This window comes from Thermobia domestica, chromosome 12, assembly GCF_964235325.1.
Source record: "Thermobia domestica chromosome 12, izTheDome1.hap1.1, whole genome shotgun sequence".
Taxonomy (NCBI): Eukaryota; Metazoa; Arthropoda; class Insecta; order Zygentoma; family Lepismatidae; genus Thermobia; species Thermobia domestica.
In genome coordinates, this window is record NC_137465.1 from 184705176 (window position 1) to 184724492 (window position 19317).

At 32.1% G+C, this 19317-nt stretch overlaps 1 protein-coding gene across 1 annotated transcript in view; it reads right to left on the reverse strand.

Moving 5' to 3' along the window:
• Positions 1-4794: 4794 nt before the first annotated feature.
• Positions 4795-19317, reverse strand: part of LOC145666889 (uncharacterized) — a 35351-nt gene continuing 20828 nt past the window's right edge. The window contains exon 2 of the mRNA XM_081734474.1: positions 4795-9315. Within this exon, the coding sequence (XP_081590600.1) occupies positions 8930-9315 (386 nt within the window). The 3' untranslated portion in view covers positions 4795-8929. The remainder of the gene's footprint in view (positions 9316-19317) is intronic.

Below are 19317 nucleotides of genomic sequence, written 5' to 3' on the forward strand. Positions count from 1 at the left end.
AAGGTGTCATGCTGTTTTATAGATTGACCACCCTTAATCTAGTGCCAGATATGCGATTACGGGACAGATTCCTCTGAATAGCCTCATGCTCTGTTTGCGTACGCCCCCTCTGAGCTATATTTGTTTGGATACCTGACAAAAAACACACATATGAACGTTCCGCCGAAAGCTATTCAAAACTCGGTGCCATTATCAGCTACATATGATAATCGGTTCGATCTCAGTTGATGAATTAAATAAATACTTCATAGTACCTCATGGCATGAGTCCATGAAAAGTTGACCAACGATCCACTGACCCACCACCCATAGTGACCTACGATCCACTGGACCCATGACACATCGTGACCCACTCTGACCCACAACCCACCATGATCCACCACCCACCGCGACTCACTCTGGATTTTGGTGGGTGGTGGGGACAGAGTAGGTCTCAGTGGGTCACTTTGTGTAGACCCATGACTCACTGACCCACTCAAATATCTTGACCCACGACCCACTGATTCACAACCCATAGTGACCCACGACCCACTGGACCTACGACACATCGTGACCCACTCTTATCCACAACCCACCATGATCCGCCTCTCACCGTGACTCACTCTTGTTTTTGGTGGGTGTTGGTGTCAGAGTGGGTCGTAGTGGGTCACGTCCTTTTGACCCACTCCATGTCTGGTCTGTATGGATCAATAATTTAGGAAATTGAGCCACCGCATCCTTCATAGTTTCCCACCCTACACTATTGCGAGCTACCAAGGGCATGTGGGAAAAAATCGGGAGGATATACAAGAAAGAAAATGAAAAGAACTCTGGACTAGATTGACTTAAAAGAAGCTCTGAAATCTCATTTTGCCTGTTGCATTGAGAATTTGGGGGGGATTCTCGTTACGATATGAACCCACAGAACGGCTGAAAATTACTGTAGGGCGGAGCACAACCGAGTATAGTTACAATAATAATTATTATTAATTTTATTAAATCAAAGTGTATTAATTGTTAAAGATTATTATAAACTTGAGCAAGAAATAATAGTATATTCATCTAAACTTGAGTAAATAATATCTCAACTTCAGGATATAATAATAATAGATTCCTCTAAACTGAGTTGATTTATAAATATTTAAATTATACGGTAAAGCTTAGTAATGACGTAACATGAGTAATTTTATATTATAGCATCTACCACAACGTAATCGCGTAGCAATTGCTGTGCTTACTCGTTCGTATGTATGTTACTTAACACACGATTTATTCAGTTATTAACAAATGTTATTATTATTATTATTATTATTATTATTATTATTATTATTATTATTATTATTTAGTTTATGTTAGTGAAAATAATAGAATCCAGTGTGATCATATCACGATAAAGTAACAGCTTACGCACCACGCTACGACCATAAATATTATACATTTAAGTAGCACTTGCCAATATGCCTTATTTACGATAAATTAATCAAATTTTAATAAATTAATTAGTCTTCCCTGGTCTTAAAAAATATATATTTTTTGAATAGATTTTTCGTGAGTTTTATTTATGCCATTAAAGTAACCTGTCAAAATTAAGCCAAATGTAGGATTGTTTCTTTTATTAAATTTCATGGGCCTTATGCAGAATCGTCCTGGCGCGTGATTAGTCCCATACTAAAGACTTCGACTAACATATGTTTCCTGCAGTAGTTAGGCCTTTAGTATGACGCTAATCATATGTCAAAACGACTCTGCATAAGGCGGCATATGTTTAAGTGAATGTTGCCCTGTTTAGCGACGTATGATCCATCTAGCGAGTAAAAAGGGAATCAAATAGTGTGTAGGATTACCAACTCAGAGAAATCTGAATAAATGTAAGTTTTATATAACGTACAACAATTTTTTTCTGATTATATTCAGCCACTTTAAGATAAACTGATTAAAAAGTTTACTATTATTGTTACAATTACTATTTAGTTTGTGTCAGTGGAAATAATAAAATTTCTAGTGATTTAAGACGACTTCCAGTATTGTTGATTGTTAGCTTATTAAAAAGTAGTTATTTATTTAATCAATAGAATTTGTGAAAATTCTGTTTTGTCTTTGTATTAAATGCAAGTTTCAACTTATTTTAAGTCGTAGAACCAAATCAAACGTGAAATGAAAATGATTTCATTTTCACACATCGAATTAATAGTTATTACATAATTTGTACAGTGTTGCGAAATTTAGACATGTTTAGTGAAGTTACAGTAAATTTTCTCGACAATATTCAATTTCCAACATGAGCAGTGCAACTGTAATTTCTTCTTATTTAATAATTCTTTCAGATTAAATGCGAGTATTTCTTTGCAGTCGGAAATAATCACTTCGAAGTCTGATTAGTAGTAATCCTTTTATTTTGAATGATAAGTGGCCTATGATTTAAGTGTACTGGGTTAAGTGCTGCATCGCCGGACCAATTTTAGGAAATTTATAAGGTCAATTGGCTAATTTATTTTAGTTTATGAGGAAGAGTGCGTGAAAGTCAGGTGAGGGGAGTAGTTGAAGATAAAAAAGGTTGTTGTTCTTAGGTTTTTTTTTTTTTTTTTAATGTTGTAAGCGGCACTATATGTGGAGGCAGAAGGGATTATTTGACGGACAGATACACTTGTTATGATTTAGTCCCGGGACAGGCAGTGTAGAAATAGCGTGTCTATTTCTACACGATTGTATACGTACTCCCTCGCAACCGCTCACGTCCTGCTGCTACGCTCCTGCTCTGACTCGGTTAGTGTTTTTAGTGGCCACCTAGCACAAATTAGTATCATTTGCACAATAGTTTTTATCTTATACGTACACTGAAGTACTTCTAAAATAAGTCTGCACAGAGGAATCCAAGTCCACGGCCCCCATTGACGGCTACGGAGCTGGTACTTAGGCCAGATTCACTACCAAGTGATTTGAAGGGGAAATAATAGCCTACCCTTTTCTCTGTGTCCTGGAAAAGTTTTCACGCCTCTGTTTTGAAGATTTAACGTAACCTAACCTAATTTAGTGTATTTCTAATCTAATTTAGTACATTTGGGGACTTTTTACGATGTTTTGTGTGGTCCGGCGATACAGCACTAATGCCAAATATTTATTTAACAACGAAAGTAAGTCATTTATTTCTTCGTAATAATGTAAGCGCATATATTGATGTAAATGTAAATGAAGTGATAATCCATTGAACACTAGTTTGTTCTGTTATGACATTTTTTATCGCAATATATATGCAAAATAAGTGATTCACCTATGCAAGGTTTAACAGCACTTTTGATTAACAAGATTTTATGTCTTATGCATTTCGATTTTCTGTACGAATGGATTGTAATTAATTCTCTGAGTCAAGAATAAAAGAAAAATAAAGCAAATGCTCTGTAATTTAACTGACTTACTTTTCAGTCAGTGGCGAATTTAGAAGGTAAAAACTGGGGGAGCCAGAACCTGGACTATGATAGGTATATCATGAGTTTACTATAAACTTTCAAAAATATATAAATAATAGCTTAAATTATTCTTGTCACTCAAAAAACTGAGGAGACTATTACCCCGGTCTCGGACTAGACCTGCCACTGTTTTCAGTTCTTTCAAATGCTTTGACAAAAAAATTGTTGACATTTTGTTTTTCAAAATTATTATACGACGTATTTGACGAATTTTAATTTTCTGATATTTCTTAGAAAATGATAAAATTTAATTTATTTATTTTAATACATTCTAAAACGTACTGTTAAAAAAAAGGATACCGGTACCTTTTTACCTCTGAAAAAACTGTTTTAACCTATAAGAAATATTAAAGAAGCTTTAAATACATATTTTGTATTCCACCATTTCATTCATTACTCATCATCACCGTCTCCTCTAGTCTAACCGGTATAACCGTGGGGCGTAAAACAAAAAAAAAATCATTTCATTTTTTCATTTTCTTTCCCTATAGCTATATTGTTCTCATTCAGCTGAATAATTATATTCAAGTTTAATTTCTGAGAATATTTTTCGCACACCTTACTTTACGTTTTTTCGCGTACGTTATAGGCAACAGGAAACGTGTAAAGTTTCCTACTCCACGCTCGGTTATATTGTAGTAGACGGTATCATATATTTTACGTATATTGTGATACTACCAAACTTTATCCTATATAACAAATGAAGGTACGTATATTATGATGCCTCAGTAGTAGGAACCTGATGGAATTTGGTTCAGTCCTAAGTAAAGTCAGTTTGTGGAGGTCAGCATCGTAATCCTTGTCTAGTTCTCTCGAGTTTCTCATTTTCTTCCACATTCTCATTTCACTATTTTTTATAAGCAGTCAATCATTCGTTTACTTTAGCCCAAAGACAGTGGCGGATTTAGCTCAAAGTCGGGGGTCTAGCCCCGTTCGCAGTTACTTGAGTGACAAACGTTTGAAGGTTTATAGTAAATTCATGATATACCTATCATAATCTGGGTTCTGACTGTCCCCCCAAGTTTTACCTTGTAGATCCGCCACTGCCCAAAGAGCATAATTGTGGGACATTAAACTAGATATTATATGTTATATGCTAATTTAATGTTTACAAAGGAAGAGACATTGCAACAGACTTGAAGGAGGCATACTAAAATCAAATAATTAAAATTCAAAGTTGATATATATATAGTAGGACAGTTCCCAACATAAAGCAATGAACTTATAACAGAAATCATGTAGGATTCAATACCCTTGAAGTCACGTCAGGTTTCAACACAAAATTTGTAATCAAAATATATATATGCAATATTTAATACTTTATTTAAATATTATATTACATATCACTTTAACATTTTTGGTATATAACAAAAATTACACAAACAGGTAACGACACAACTTACAAACAAATATATTAAATAACAACTATGAGAATACAATACAATAACATAATATCGAATTTACCCTACTTCACATGACAGTAGCGGTAACTAATATATATAAAATTGCATTTAAATAATAATGAACTAATGATATAAATTAAAGAAATAAAGCACATTAGAAGGCTTATTATCTATACGATAATTAGTATAAAGCATCACATATAATTATTGTATTAATTGCTTGAATGTTACACAATATTTTACGAAAATAGTATCTAAGTAGCGGTGAAATGTTATAAATGTCATATTAACTTTCAGTTACATGAAATCGTCATATTAGTGTTTGGTCAGTAGATGTCAGAAAGTGCAATAAATCACTCATACTGGCAAATTTAAGTTGAGAAGTCAGTCTTATAATAGGTTGAAAAGTTCGTTTATTCACTACATTTTTTTCTTTCCACTTAAAATGTCTACGAGTTAAACAGTCAAATGTAGATGTAAATACTCTCATTTAAAATACTCACTTATACGGTATCATAGTATTGATTTGTCTATATAATAATATACGATAGACGTCCGAATAAGATTCACACAATCCCAGATTCTCTTAAGTGAGGTACATAGTACAGATGAAATTGTTACGGCGTAAATTGAATATTAGGTCTATATATGGAGTATGCAAGAAAAGTCTTTATATACGTCCTTCGTCAATTACGTTATAAACGTATAAAAGTAATAATTAAAACTGAATGCAAGACAAAAGTAATACATTAATATGTTGTATTTAATTTTAATCAAAATTCTTTATAAAATCTTATCTTTAAACCATGTTAGCAATAGTGTTAGTTGAGGTTAATTATTGTAAAAATGTAAAAACAAACCCAAAATTTCTAGCTTAAATCAGCTTATGAGATAACTACCGCTACATAATCTTATATATGAAAACAATACATTTTCTCAAACACTTCAAACAAGTTTGTATATTTTGAGTTAATTTGATATTTGGTTAAAAGATGGTGATTAAGTATCGTACACCAGGATTTCTCAACCTTTTCCACCGGCGTACCATGTTATTAATTAATACCATCATAAGCCGTACGTACCACCAACAGCGTCTCGCGTACCACCAGCAGTACGCGTACCGTAGATTGAGAGCCCCAGTCGTACACTATTAGTAAGTTTCATTAAGTACTATTATGATTAATAAGTAATAAATATAATATCCTAAGGATATCCTTTTATATGAGAGCATTGACTAACTTACATTCCGTGTTAGTTTATTAAATAGGTCTTCTTCAACGTAACAATAGTTTAGAATTAAACATGTTAGTAATAAACTGTTAGTATTTTTTTAAAAAATCTTGTCATGTGAGTCAGTCGTGAAGTATTGTCACTTGTATAGATCATTGTTACGTATAGAAATTGTTGTTAACAATTGCTAGATGTCGCCGTCTTCATTGTCCATTTGATGTCAGATTATGTTAAGCTAACATTTTTGTCATCTTAATTTCCTGATGTCGTTAGTTTCAAAAGCGTGAATTATGAATAGCATAAATATTTAAAAAGTTTCAACAATAATATAAATAGCAATAACAATAACAATGCTATAATTATTACACTCCTAAATTACAATAATGTACTTCAGCACCTCATAAATCAGCGAAGAATTGATAATAATGATTATGGAATGATGTCTCCAGGGGGTAAAATGATCTTAGCCATTTTCTTTTACTTGCCGAAATGCTTAAATGGTTGCGCAGTGAGTTAGATATTAGGTGATTTTATTATATGGTCATTTTGGTATGAATATATTACTTTTATTTTTAAAAAAATGAATTTCCACCCCCCTAAAAATGGAATGTACCTTTAGAAGCTTATAGCTTCAATTTAGCCAGTAAGGTGTAAGGTATAGGTTGTTTTTAGAAGTATCACTGATGGCCATATTCTGAGTCAATATTGATATGTCAGTATTTCTGCTAATAAATTATTCCATGTATCAGATCTTAATGGAAGGGGAATATACTACATTTAATTCAAGATAATACAGGGGAATACAGGATAATACATATTCAGATCAAGGTTTTCAAGCTTGTGTAGTTATTTTCTGAAAGGATATGAGTAGTTTTGGGGAGAAAATAGTGTTAATTGCCACCCCAAAATTTCTGTTGATCAGTGGTGATTTTATGCGGAATGGTGGCAACAAGTCACCTCTTCAATTCTAACCACCACAAATGTATATTTAACAACACATATTTTAAGAATAGATTTAATTTTTTAGTTATTTCAAAAGGCTTAACAAGGAGATTTTGTCCACCTACATTTTTAATCTAGTTATGGTGCACTCACTTGAATTACCTATACAATAAAAGCAGAATAACAAATTTCTTAAACAATAATAAGCAATATAAGAACAGGGTAGCTGTTTTTTTTTTTTAATCAAACTTATTAAATTACGTTTATAGGTATTTAAGAAATATCACTATGATCATTTTTCCCCAGGAGTTTCTTTCAAATACTTTGCGCACATATACATCCACACAAATTTATACTATATTAGGCTATAAAGGTACTTTTTTACACATTAGAACATTAGCGGAGATAGGACTGGATCTGGGAATACACACTGGTCTCTGTCAAGATTTTTGTACGATGATATTAAGGAGTATATATATATATATATATATATATATATATATATATATATATATAATCGTTATTTGACTTAGAAAGTAGCCAATATTATTATATGATGAAATTCTTACTACCCAACGTTTCTCTGTTTCTCCTACAGTATTTTTAAGCTATGGCAATTTCTTTTTGTTTACGACTACCTTAAACAAAAGTAGTTAATGTAGTTAACGTAATATTACTCTAAATGTAGTTAACATTTTTCATTCATAATATGGGTTAAAATGATAGATAATACTTAAAGTTGTCTCTATTCTCAGTCATTAAAATATTAATGCCTCTATCAAGTGCTTCTAGTGCTTCTAGAGATGTCTACAGAATAAAATATTTTATTTTTATTACGTCATTTTTGTACAAAATTTCTAAAAAAAAAAATTAGTTATCAAGTAAACTGTTTTTTTTAATGGTAGATATAACTAGTCCAAAGACAAATTTAGATTTCTGCTTAATTTTTATGTTCTGATGATGAGTCTTTGAACAGTTAATTGTTTTAGAGATATTTTATCACGATTTTACGAAAATATAGATTATTCGAAAATGTTCAAAAGAAAACATAGTAATCAACTATAGTAACCAATTGTACTACGATTTAAACGAGAAGAAGTCAGTAGAATTTAATTTTCAAAAATAAACATTTCAGTAGTCATCTTATACTTTGGTTTATATGGAAACTAGTAAATAATAGGATTTTCTTTTTCAAACTTTTGTAAATCATCCTAAGCTACGCAACGCCATTGCACATATCGTCATTATTACTTGTCTGAACCTACAGTTCTAAAACGTTTTGGTGTAAAACTAGCAACATTGTCTTTGATAGAATTTTCAAAGTGATTATGCTGATTCAGATTGCAAACACGCGATGTTACTCAATTGACATAGTCATAAGAATTTAAACTAACTTTTAAGTGATTTTCTTATAATTGAAAGTGCACGTAATGTTTTACGGACACCGTTATTTATCTGTCAAAGTAATTTGTACACTGATATAAGTTATTGAAAAGAATACACACAAGTGCAGAAGATAAAGATAGTCCTAGAAAAGTGGTCGGCACAGCAGCACCTAGAACAATTAATCGTATAGATTAACTCATCGTATTGGGTGAAATTTTGAGCTAATGTTAACCTGTTTGGCCATTAAAGATGCACCAACTGAGCTTAAATTTAGAGACGATTCAGATGTTCAAAATATGATGGTAATTGCCTTCTCAAATGGTGTTTAAAAGCATAACAATCGTAGGAATAAATATATCGAAGTACAAGATTCGTTTATAAATAGCATCTCTTAATGTTTTCGGAGTAAACTTTGTATAATTTAATTAATTCACCTTATTTATTGATTTGTCCTCGTATATATTTATCTCGTTTTTGTGCACTCCCAGCTCGGATGACCTATCTCCGCCTATGTCTTAATGCACACTTAATGTCCATCCTTGGTTTCAGTAGCTTTTTGTTCTGTTAAGTGGCCCCTGTAAGCCAAAATTTGAGGGTCCTGATTCTGAGCTGATCCTTGGAAGCTACGTGCGTAGTGTCCTCCGTGTCCTCCGCCTCCACCTTCGTAACTACTGCTATGTGAGTGTCCGTGAGAGTAAGTTGGATATGAAACAACTTGGTATGACGTTTCCTCATGTCCACTAAATAGTTTCTTCAATCCAATGATAGCTGCTAGTGCTAGAGCTAGTTTGCTTACCAACAGAGCTTTGCCAGCTAACATGGCGAGCTTACCCATTGCGATCATTAATCCTGTACCTGCCATCATCTTCATCATCAACAAATAAGGCAAAATTTTTTTCATTTTACCTCGAGCTGAAACGAGAAATATAAAAGATTATAAATGACAAGTTGTAATAAATATTTTTAATAGGCTTAACCACGAGACCAGATTGTGAGCTTTGTCATCTCGAGAAAGTTTCGTGTACGTGCTATCTCGTCTCAAAAGGTATATATATATCAATATTGGAAGAGTCTTGTGTCGTCTCGGAGGCAACACTATTTGATAATGTTTATTTATATTACATAATGTATTCAGTTGAAAAAGTTCCAAAACTAAAATTTTCTCAAATGCCTTACGTTAATAAAAATAAATAAATAAAACATAACCATACTGTCTACAAATGATGTATTCAACATAGTAAGTTCAGATAATATTTAAATGGTTATCATAAATAACCATTGTTATCATGGCTAGCATTGTTATCATAAATAACTTAAATTAGAAATACAATTCACTGAAGAAAACAACGTTTATTTAAAATAACAAATGTTTAACAGTTTCTCCAATATGTTCAGTTAGACCTCGAAACTGTTACAGATTTATTATTTTAAAATAAACGTTGGTTTGTTCATTCAATTGTATTTCTACTTTAAGGAAATGTTTGTTTTTATTTTCGAAACAAAAGTGTGGTAACTGTGGGTGAAAAAAAATATATGAAACGAATTCAAGATTTCACCGTATTTGCATGTTTTCTTGCCCCAGCATGACAAAAAAAAGAAAAAAAAAAGGCTATTGAATGTTCGTCCAATGTAGTTCGTCTAGAAGCCATACTGCTTAACCTACAAACATCAAATTTTAAACTTAGGTTTATTAAAATATTTTTTCCAAGGATTTTTTTCGAATTTTCTTTCTACTATCGAAGATAAAAGGTATAGTCTACTGGTAATTGAAAAGAAAATATTGCGCGTTCCGCAAACTACAACGAGATACTTTGTATCGGTCGATAATTACCTGTATCTTGGGCAGAAAGTGCTTCTACACAAGCACTATACCTAATATAATGTTACTTAAAAATAACAAAAGAAGAATGTTTTTAAGATGTAAGAAATATACATTATTATTGTATAGTTGGTTGCTATGTAGTTGTTTATGAATATATATAATTAACATGTCTGATTGCAAGACAGTTTGTGTGAATATACGTTACAAGAAAATCAACGAATAAATTATCTAACACTTATCATGGACTTATAATTTCCGTAGAAAAGGTGATAATACTAGTGAATATAAGTACGGAAGATATTTTAAGGTGTAAACGATTACTGCCACTAAAGATTTACTTATATTATTAGCCGAACCAGGGTTGATGACTACCTTTGGTGAGTCGTTGTAAAAATTTTGGTTTACCTCACCCGGGATTTTTGTAAATTCATATCCCGAAGTCTAAAGTAAGGGTGAATTTACCTCTGTAAGAAGGTTCATGAATACGAACTTCACTATTCTCAGAAGTGGCAGAGTAATCACAAGAAAAATTATGATCGGTGAGATAGTAGAAAATGAAACTGTTGACAATGCTAACGACGAGCAAGATATAGCTCCCATTACACCCGAAATGTTGACATTCGAAGACAAAATTTTGATGGCATTACAGCGACAGGAACAAGCCATGAAGCAAAATTTTGCTCAGATGTCCAACGAATTAAAACAAACGGTCCAGCAAAAGTCAGAAGAATTGAGTAAAGGATTAGAGCATTTAGAGCAAAAGTCAGAAGAACTGAATAGAAGATTAGACCAGATAGATCAAAAATCAGAAGAGACGAAACAATCTGTTATCCAGGCGGTGAGAGACATCACATTACAGTTTGATGAAAAGCTAAAAAGATTATCTGAAGATTGCCAGGATAATTACAACCATGTAATCCAAGAAGTCAATTGTGTAAAAAAGGATTTGGAAGTAATAGAATCTTCTGTTCGTCAGCAAAAGATTCAGGTCACAGATAATTCTAACCAAATACGTGCAAATACTCAATTGATATCTACCTTACAAGAGGAAATTAGGACGTTACAGATTAAGGACAACGCATACCACAACAACATGGTTAATGATCGTTTGGAGTTCCCTTGTCCACAAGAGATGACCTCGCATTCACCCGCAGCAGATCAACGTGGACCTTACGTTATCTCTTCTTCAAGTAATCCATCCGATGAGGACATTATTTTGGAAAGAATTCATCCAAGGAATACAGATGGGCGTAAAAGAGATGGTGGAACCACGCATAACGCAGTAGGTAGAAATTGTCACTCAACACGAACACGAAATGGTGAAAGGAATGTAAAGTTAAGTGTAAAGATGAGTGAAATACGTGCTATGAGTAAGTTTAGTGGTAAATGTAATGAAAATGCTACTTCTTTCCTAGAAAAATTTCAGGATGAGTGCAGTATAATGTGTATAGATAAATCGCAATATATGAAATTAATCCCTCATTTATTACTCCCACCATGTTCTTTATGGTTTAAAGCAGTACGAGATCACGTCAATACATATGAGGAATTCAAAGCCGCGCTGATTGCAAATTACGAAAACGACTTTTTACTTGCAAACAGAGATGCCACGATTAGAAACCAACCTTTTAATCCTCGTTTGCACAAATCTGTTGTTGATTTTGTTGTAAATACGTATAACGAATTAAAAGTCGTAAATCTGTTGCAATCGGAATCTAGAGTGATTGCATCTGTTCGAAATCTACTACCGTTTAAATTACAACAGATCCTGTTTTCTACGCAGTGTATGAGTTTTAATCACTTATTAATGCTTGTCCAATGTTATGAAACTCAATACCAGGCACTGAATCATCAAGCGGGAGTAGGTAAAATTAAAAACAATTCAGATCACCTTGTACCTGTTCCTTGTACCTGTTCGTAATCTAAATATCCGTAATGTGAACGATACGGAACATAACCTAAATCGAGCAAATTTAAACAATCAGAACGAGCAAAATAGGCAAAGATATGTTGGGAATCCACCTAACCTAATTAATCGTGACAATAATTATGTCAGATCACTTAATCGAAGTAGACTCAAAAACAGTCGAAATACATGGCGAAATTCCAGAAATACAGTAAACTACATGGATAGACGTAATCGTAATTCAAGAGATGGCACTTCGTATCAAAATCAAAACAATGACGCAATTCATGTACAAAATAATGCGGAACATAATCACGATTGTGCAGTACAATGTACTTTATTAGAATCATATGCAAGTACGAATTTAAATTGACTGCAATTGATGTAGTAAGGGTTAAGTCTATATCAGTTATAGATTCTTATGAACATTTATCTTCAAATTTATGTGTTAATGACAATAATGAAAACAACTCTTATAACTTTGAAGTACAACACATTAAAGGAGTAGGTAATGGATCCGTAGATATTTTATTACTTCTGTTTCAATAAATGATAATTTTCAAATGATTTTAATTCTTTCTTGTTAATGTGAAGAATTATAGTTCGATCCATAATTGATTAAAAGCAAAGGTTATTTATATTATAGTGATTTGTGTTGAAACTTAATTATCAAGGATTATGTTAAGTATAAAGTTCCTTCTATTAAGCTAGTTATTCGATGACTGTCTTCATGCACCACCTTATATGTTACTCGAATAAGATCCTTTTGTATCATGACGCCTTATTGATATAATGTATACTGTAAAATATCAACTGAAGTAATTACTATATAATGCGCCCTAGAAAGACCGAACATTGTTATCGTCACCGTTTTTAATAATGATTGAAACTGTTGATCATTGTATTGTGTTTTAAAATGAAATTATTTCTTACGTTTTTGACTTCGTACCCTTCGCTGATTATATTAGTAAGCGACGACGTTTTTATAATAAAAGATAAATATTAATGAAATAGAAGACTTGTTATAAATGTATTTATATGAAGGAAACCTAATGAAGTGATATATGAGGTGCGATCAAAATGTAAAGGACACAATCAATATAATACCATTATTATAAACGGACCAGTGGTTCTTAAATATAAAAATCAAGCTACCTTGTAACTTTTATATTCAGTCCCATCATCGGGCGACATTTTATACAACGAGATACTTTGTATCGGTCGATAATTACCTGTATCTTGGGCAGAAAGTGCTTCTACACAAGCACTATACCTAATATAATGTTACTTAAAAATAACAAAAGAAGAATGTTTTTAAGATGTAAGAAATATACATTATTATTGTATAGTTGGTTGCTATGTAGTTGTTTATGAATATATATAATTAACATGTCTGATTGCAAGACAGTTTGTGTGAATATACGTTACAAGAAAATCAACGAATAAATTATCTAACACTTATCATGGACTTATAATTTCCGTAGAAAAGGTGATAATACTAGTGAATATAAGTACGGAAGATATTTTAAGGTGTAAACGATTACTGCCACTAAAGATTTACTTATATTATTAGCCGAACCAGGGTTGATGACTACCTTTGGTGAGTCGTTGTAAAACTGCTCTAACGATAAATTCCCTTCGGTCAATTTTCTTAAAACGAGTTCTCTCGTAGCTAAGCAGTTAGAGTACACACCTTTTCGCGTGGGAGATCCGAGTTTGATTTCCGGTGGGGGATAAAGTGGTTCAGATTTCACGTTAAGCTGTAGGTTACATTTCAAATAGCCTCGTTACTGAAAGCATCACTAAACTCATATCAAGTCAAAATCAATTTTCTCAAAACTAATTATGGTGATTTTGTTTATATTTTATACATAAATGTTCGATGAACTATCTCACAATACGATATGTTTTTCTTTCCTGAAAAGATTCACACGGGCTGGCTTATTTTTGCGTGAAATTATTATTATTATTATTATTATTATTATTATTATTATTATTATTATTATTATTATTATTATTATTATTATTATTATTATTATTTGTGAGAAAACACACGCAATTTTGTTCACATTTCATAAATAAATGCGTTTATGGGGTCCCTGGTTCGATCCCCGAGCATGTAAGTTTGTGATAGACAACAACGTGTCCACAGGTTTTCTCACGATACTATTCCCGTTACCTCCTACATTCTCATCCTACTAATTTTCACATTATCATTCACTTGCCTTAATCTTCTGCCTCACTAAGCCTAAAGAATAATCGTGTGAAGTGACGTTTAAGATTTTCATAAATAAATGCATCAGTGATAACTACAGTATTATATAAGAAATGATTGCGAGAAACTTTAGAATGGTCGCCCTACGTTTTATTGCAATTGGAGATGAAAATGACAATTCTATTTGTATATTTAGAAGTACTATTGCGTGAAAAGATGTGTGCGTCTCCGTTAGGAAAAGAACAACAATAATAGTGTAATAACATAATTAACAGTGTGTCTTTTTACATATAAACGTAAATAAATAATTATTTAATCCAGCCAAATAAACAATCAAATTATTATTGGCAATAAACGTCATACGTTTTAATGCAACAAAAGTTGGTTTTCATAGTTTCTCTCAAAAACTACTCATAAGAATTTACCCTCAGGCATATTAGTTTATTCAACTTAAAATGGTCTATCGACTGATATACTGTACATATGCCTTATCTTCGGACAATATGTTAATCAAATAGAAATTAACATTTAAGAGCTAATGGTAACTTCAGGCTTAATCTCATTACCCGTATTAGATATAAGGTCAGGTGTAAATAAACTTTATGTCATTACCCGTATTATAGAACAGATATAAGTAGTCTTTTATCTCATTACCTCTATTATATATAAGATCAGGTGTAAATAAACTCTTTTATCTCATTACCCATATTAGATATAAGATCAGGTGTAAATAAACACTTTTATCTCTTTACCCAGGATATAAGATTAGGTGTAAATAATCACTTTTATCTCATTACGCGTTTTATATATAAGATGAAGTGTAAATAAACTCTTTTCTCTTCTCCTATACTCGTCTAAAGATTACTCAAATGCGTTCTCTGCATACACCATCCGTGTATGGAATGACATTCCACCCAACACCCAACGATTTCGCTCAGTCAATCTATTTAAGAAGTCAGTTGAGCAGACCTTCCATGAGTCTCTCTAGGCTTACTGATATCTGACTAAAATGTTGATTTTGATTCTTCTTACCATTCATTTGATCTTTTATTATCTAAATTTATCTTAATATATTATATGTTTATTTGGGTAATCTATCTATAAACAGGAAACCAGGTAGAGAAATGTACTTTTATCAATTAAAGTATATGAAAACTTTCTCACATTTGTTTTCCGCTTTTACCTGTGTTCATGTGGGTAACATTCATAAGTCCGCGGCCGTTTAGGTCTTGTGCCGCGAAATGATTGTTAGGTCTTGTGCCGTTTAGGACTTATGCGGCGAAATGATTTTTAAGTCTTGTGCCTTCTTTATTCACTTGCCTTAGTTCTGAAATTCGCCACCACCACACGAAACTGCGACGATGCAGTAACTAGTCGGAAATAATGTTACTTACGAAGCTAATTCCAACGGTAACAGTTATATTTGTACTACTAAAATTATTATTATTAACTGTTCTCCAGTTATACATCAATTACATAATATAACCTATTTCATTTCAAGAATTAATTATATAATTGGTTTAGAAATTTTTTTTTTTTTTTTCAGATGAAGGTACGAGATTCCCATGACAAATTCCTAAAAGAAAATTAAGTAAAAAATGTTTAAAAAGGATATTTTACCAGACTTTTCTGAAACCAAGCAAACATTCAGAATTTCAATATATAATCTGTAGCGTATATTTTATTAAGAGTAGGACAAAAATCCACTCTAACTTTCCAAAGGTAGGACAAAAGCCCACCAAAATTTATTTAATTAGGACAAAAGTCCACTGGATATTTCACAAATAAACATTAAATACAAACTGTATACATTAAGAACGCAGTAAATTTAAAATTGAACAAAGAACATTTATTATGCAATACAGTTACTATATTTCACAGTGTGTTTTGATAGAGTTGATATGTATAAGCAAGAAAAAAATCAACAAACAACGCTAACTTATTAATGTAATATGCAAGACAATACGTTTTCAGAAACCAGTACATTGTCATTTAGGGATGTAGCCTGCAAACTTTTCTAGGGGAGCAGGCTTTTTACTAGGGATGCGCTCGAGTCGAGTCGAGACAGAATTTTCCTGACAAAATTCGAGTCGAGACACAGCTCTTCCAATAGAAAAATATATATTTTTCGAATCGAAACATCACTTTTACATCACATTTTCGAGACGAGACAGTCTCAAATCTTGTCTCCTGCGCATCCCTACTTTTCACATATTAAAAGCAAACGAAAAGTTTATTTCCAGATTACGAAACCTTCAATAAGAGAATAAATATATACATACACGTGCATATATATACATAAATACATATTATTATATTTCCAGTTTGTTACCTTTTTGAAACCTGAGTCTTGACAGTGCGTGAATTCAAAATCACAGCTTGTGGGAAATGTACAAATAAGTTATTCATAAGAAATCGGAAACTGTTCATGAAAGTCAATTTATTTGACGTGTTTATCTTTTGTATTCTTACACGAAAGAGTGACTTTCTGATAGTACTACTAGAAGTAGAGTCGTTAAATTTTAATTTTAAAAAAACATTTTCTTACGGAAGCAAGTTATAAGAAATAATTTTTGGAAATACGTATCGTAAAAAGGGTGGGATAAGATTGTTTAGAGTAGTGTATCTCGCAAATCTCTGAGGCTAGTTAAATGAAACTTGGTATATAAACTTTCCACTGTAAAACAAACAGAAAAACTGAAAATTCAACACATAAAAGGGAAAGAACAAAGGGGACACTTTCTTTAATGTTCTGAATTTTACTTATTCAGAAAATATTTATAAAGCAAGGAAGGACTTGCTGAAGCTGGATGCGTGAAACTCGGTAATTGAACTTTTAAATAAAAGTAATAAAATATATGTTTCAGAGTCTTGAAAATTACATTTCTAAGAGGGAAGGAGGGTCAATTTCTATAATATTAAAATTTCCCACTGCTTATGAGATTTGGGCAGAAAACTCTTTCAGGTCTCAGTTCTCCCAGTTAAGCAATTGAGAGTACAAAGTGGATGATTAATTAGGTTCTTTTAATTATTTTAACATATTGACGTAGTTTACTTTTTAAAAAGTGTTTTCTTTCCATTCTATTATAAACATTCTTAATTTGCTGTAATTATTAAAACGTTTAATAAACATAAAGAATACCCTATTTGGGAAGGCCAGGGATTTCTTTTGGATATTAAGCCAGCATTTGCCGTCCGTGACATAATCTTTTATTTTAACTTCACATACAATCAAGGTTCAGGTCTCAAAAATTAAGCATATCTGAATATACTACTAGTACACAGAGAAAAATCCGTTCTCCGGACAGCAGTATATTGTACAAATATACGGTATCCTCTTGCTTACTATAGAAATCAGTACGGAGCATACGTTATCCGTATGCTACATAGGCACTACCCCTAGATGTTACATCATGCCGTTGCAGGATGTCTGACATCTAACAGTTTTCCGTGTATCACATGCATGTATTTAAGCTACCTTCGTCAACTATGTGTTATATACGTCCATTTATATGTGAGATCCTGATCGCCTACATTGTTTCATACGGAAAGTTCATATAGATGGAACACTTATACAGAAAGTATTATAAAAATCCGTTTTCAGTTATACGTCTGCTGTACGTTAAGTCCAAAAACTACAGGAACTATGTACGTTTTTCCTGTATCTTTTTAACTACGCCACCTACATTTTTTCTAAGTAATATGTTATTATTATTGTTATAATAATAATAATAATAATAGTTAATTTCAACATTAACAGCTATGTTAGTAACATTAAATCTATTTTATTAATAATAGTAACGAGTAAGGAGTAATGCTGTGAGGAGTATGAAAACTATTTGCTACAGAAAGACTTGTATACAATAAATATGTGTGTAAAAACAATTTACTTCAAATCAGCAGAAAGAAAGCAAAATTTATGACGTATATAACTAAAAGACAATATTATGTTACTAATACAAGATCAATGGTGTGGAAATAGAAAAAAAATATACATTATGAAAGATCTAGGAATCACATTTGATAGGCAGTTAAAATTTTGTCGCCATACATAAAATATCATGCAAAGAGCAAGAAAGGACAATAGGCTTTATTTATTTATTTTTGAACAGTAATAACATGTACTTATACAAATTACTTGTAAGAACTAAGCTAGAATCTGTTTCTGTAATATGAAACAGTATATTTGAAACTTAACAGATTGACAGTATTCTTGGCATGGACGCGATGATAGCCCCACAAGATATTTTTTGGTCTTGTGCCGTTTAGGTCTTATGCCGCGTAAGGGCGCCGATTCTGGGGGCCGAGTGGGCCCCCCAAAGCTCATGTGGGCCCCCTACTGTATTTCTGAATATATAATATTTGGCATAATTTGAGTGCAATTTGTCTTAAAATTTTCATATATATATATATATATAGATCCCTGCCTTCTGCATCTGAATGGACCCCCCCCCCCCCAAATTTACAGAGAAATCGGAGCCCTTGGTGCCACAAAATGGTTTTTAGGTCTTATGCCGTTTAGGACTTGTGCCACGTCCCCGTTCATGTTAGCCAAGAAGAAAGAGAAGGTATCAGTATTATTATAAGGGAGGTATTAGAAAAAAAAAAAAAAACTTCAGACTACACCGTTTGACCAGAATGATATAAATGTAATTCATTGTTTTCACAGTAGATGACAAACAAAAGCTTCATTAATTACATATCTATTATTCACATCCAGTGCACCCTAAAATATATAACAACGCATAAAAGCTTTTAGTGTTTACACATTCAACTCAAACATTTTAGAATAATGTTCATTTTATAGAACTGAAAGCTTAAAATAAGATTACTTTATTACTCATGATGAGTTAGATATTTTACAGCTTAAAGTTCATAGTTAAGGATACTGATATAAAAAATTGCTTTTCAACAGTTCCGCCTATGTTTTTCTTTACGCATATTAACCCTTGATCAATATTTCGCAAAAAA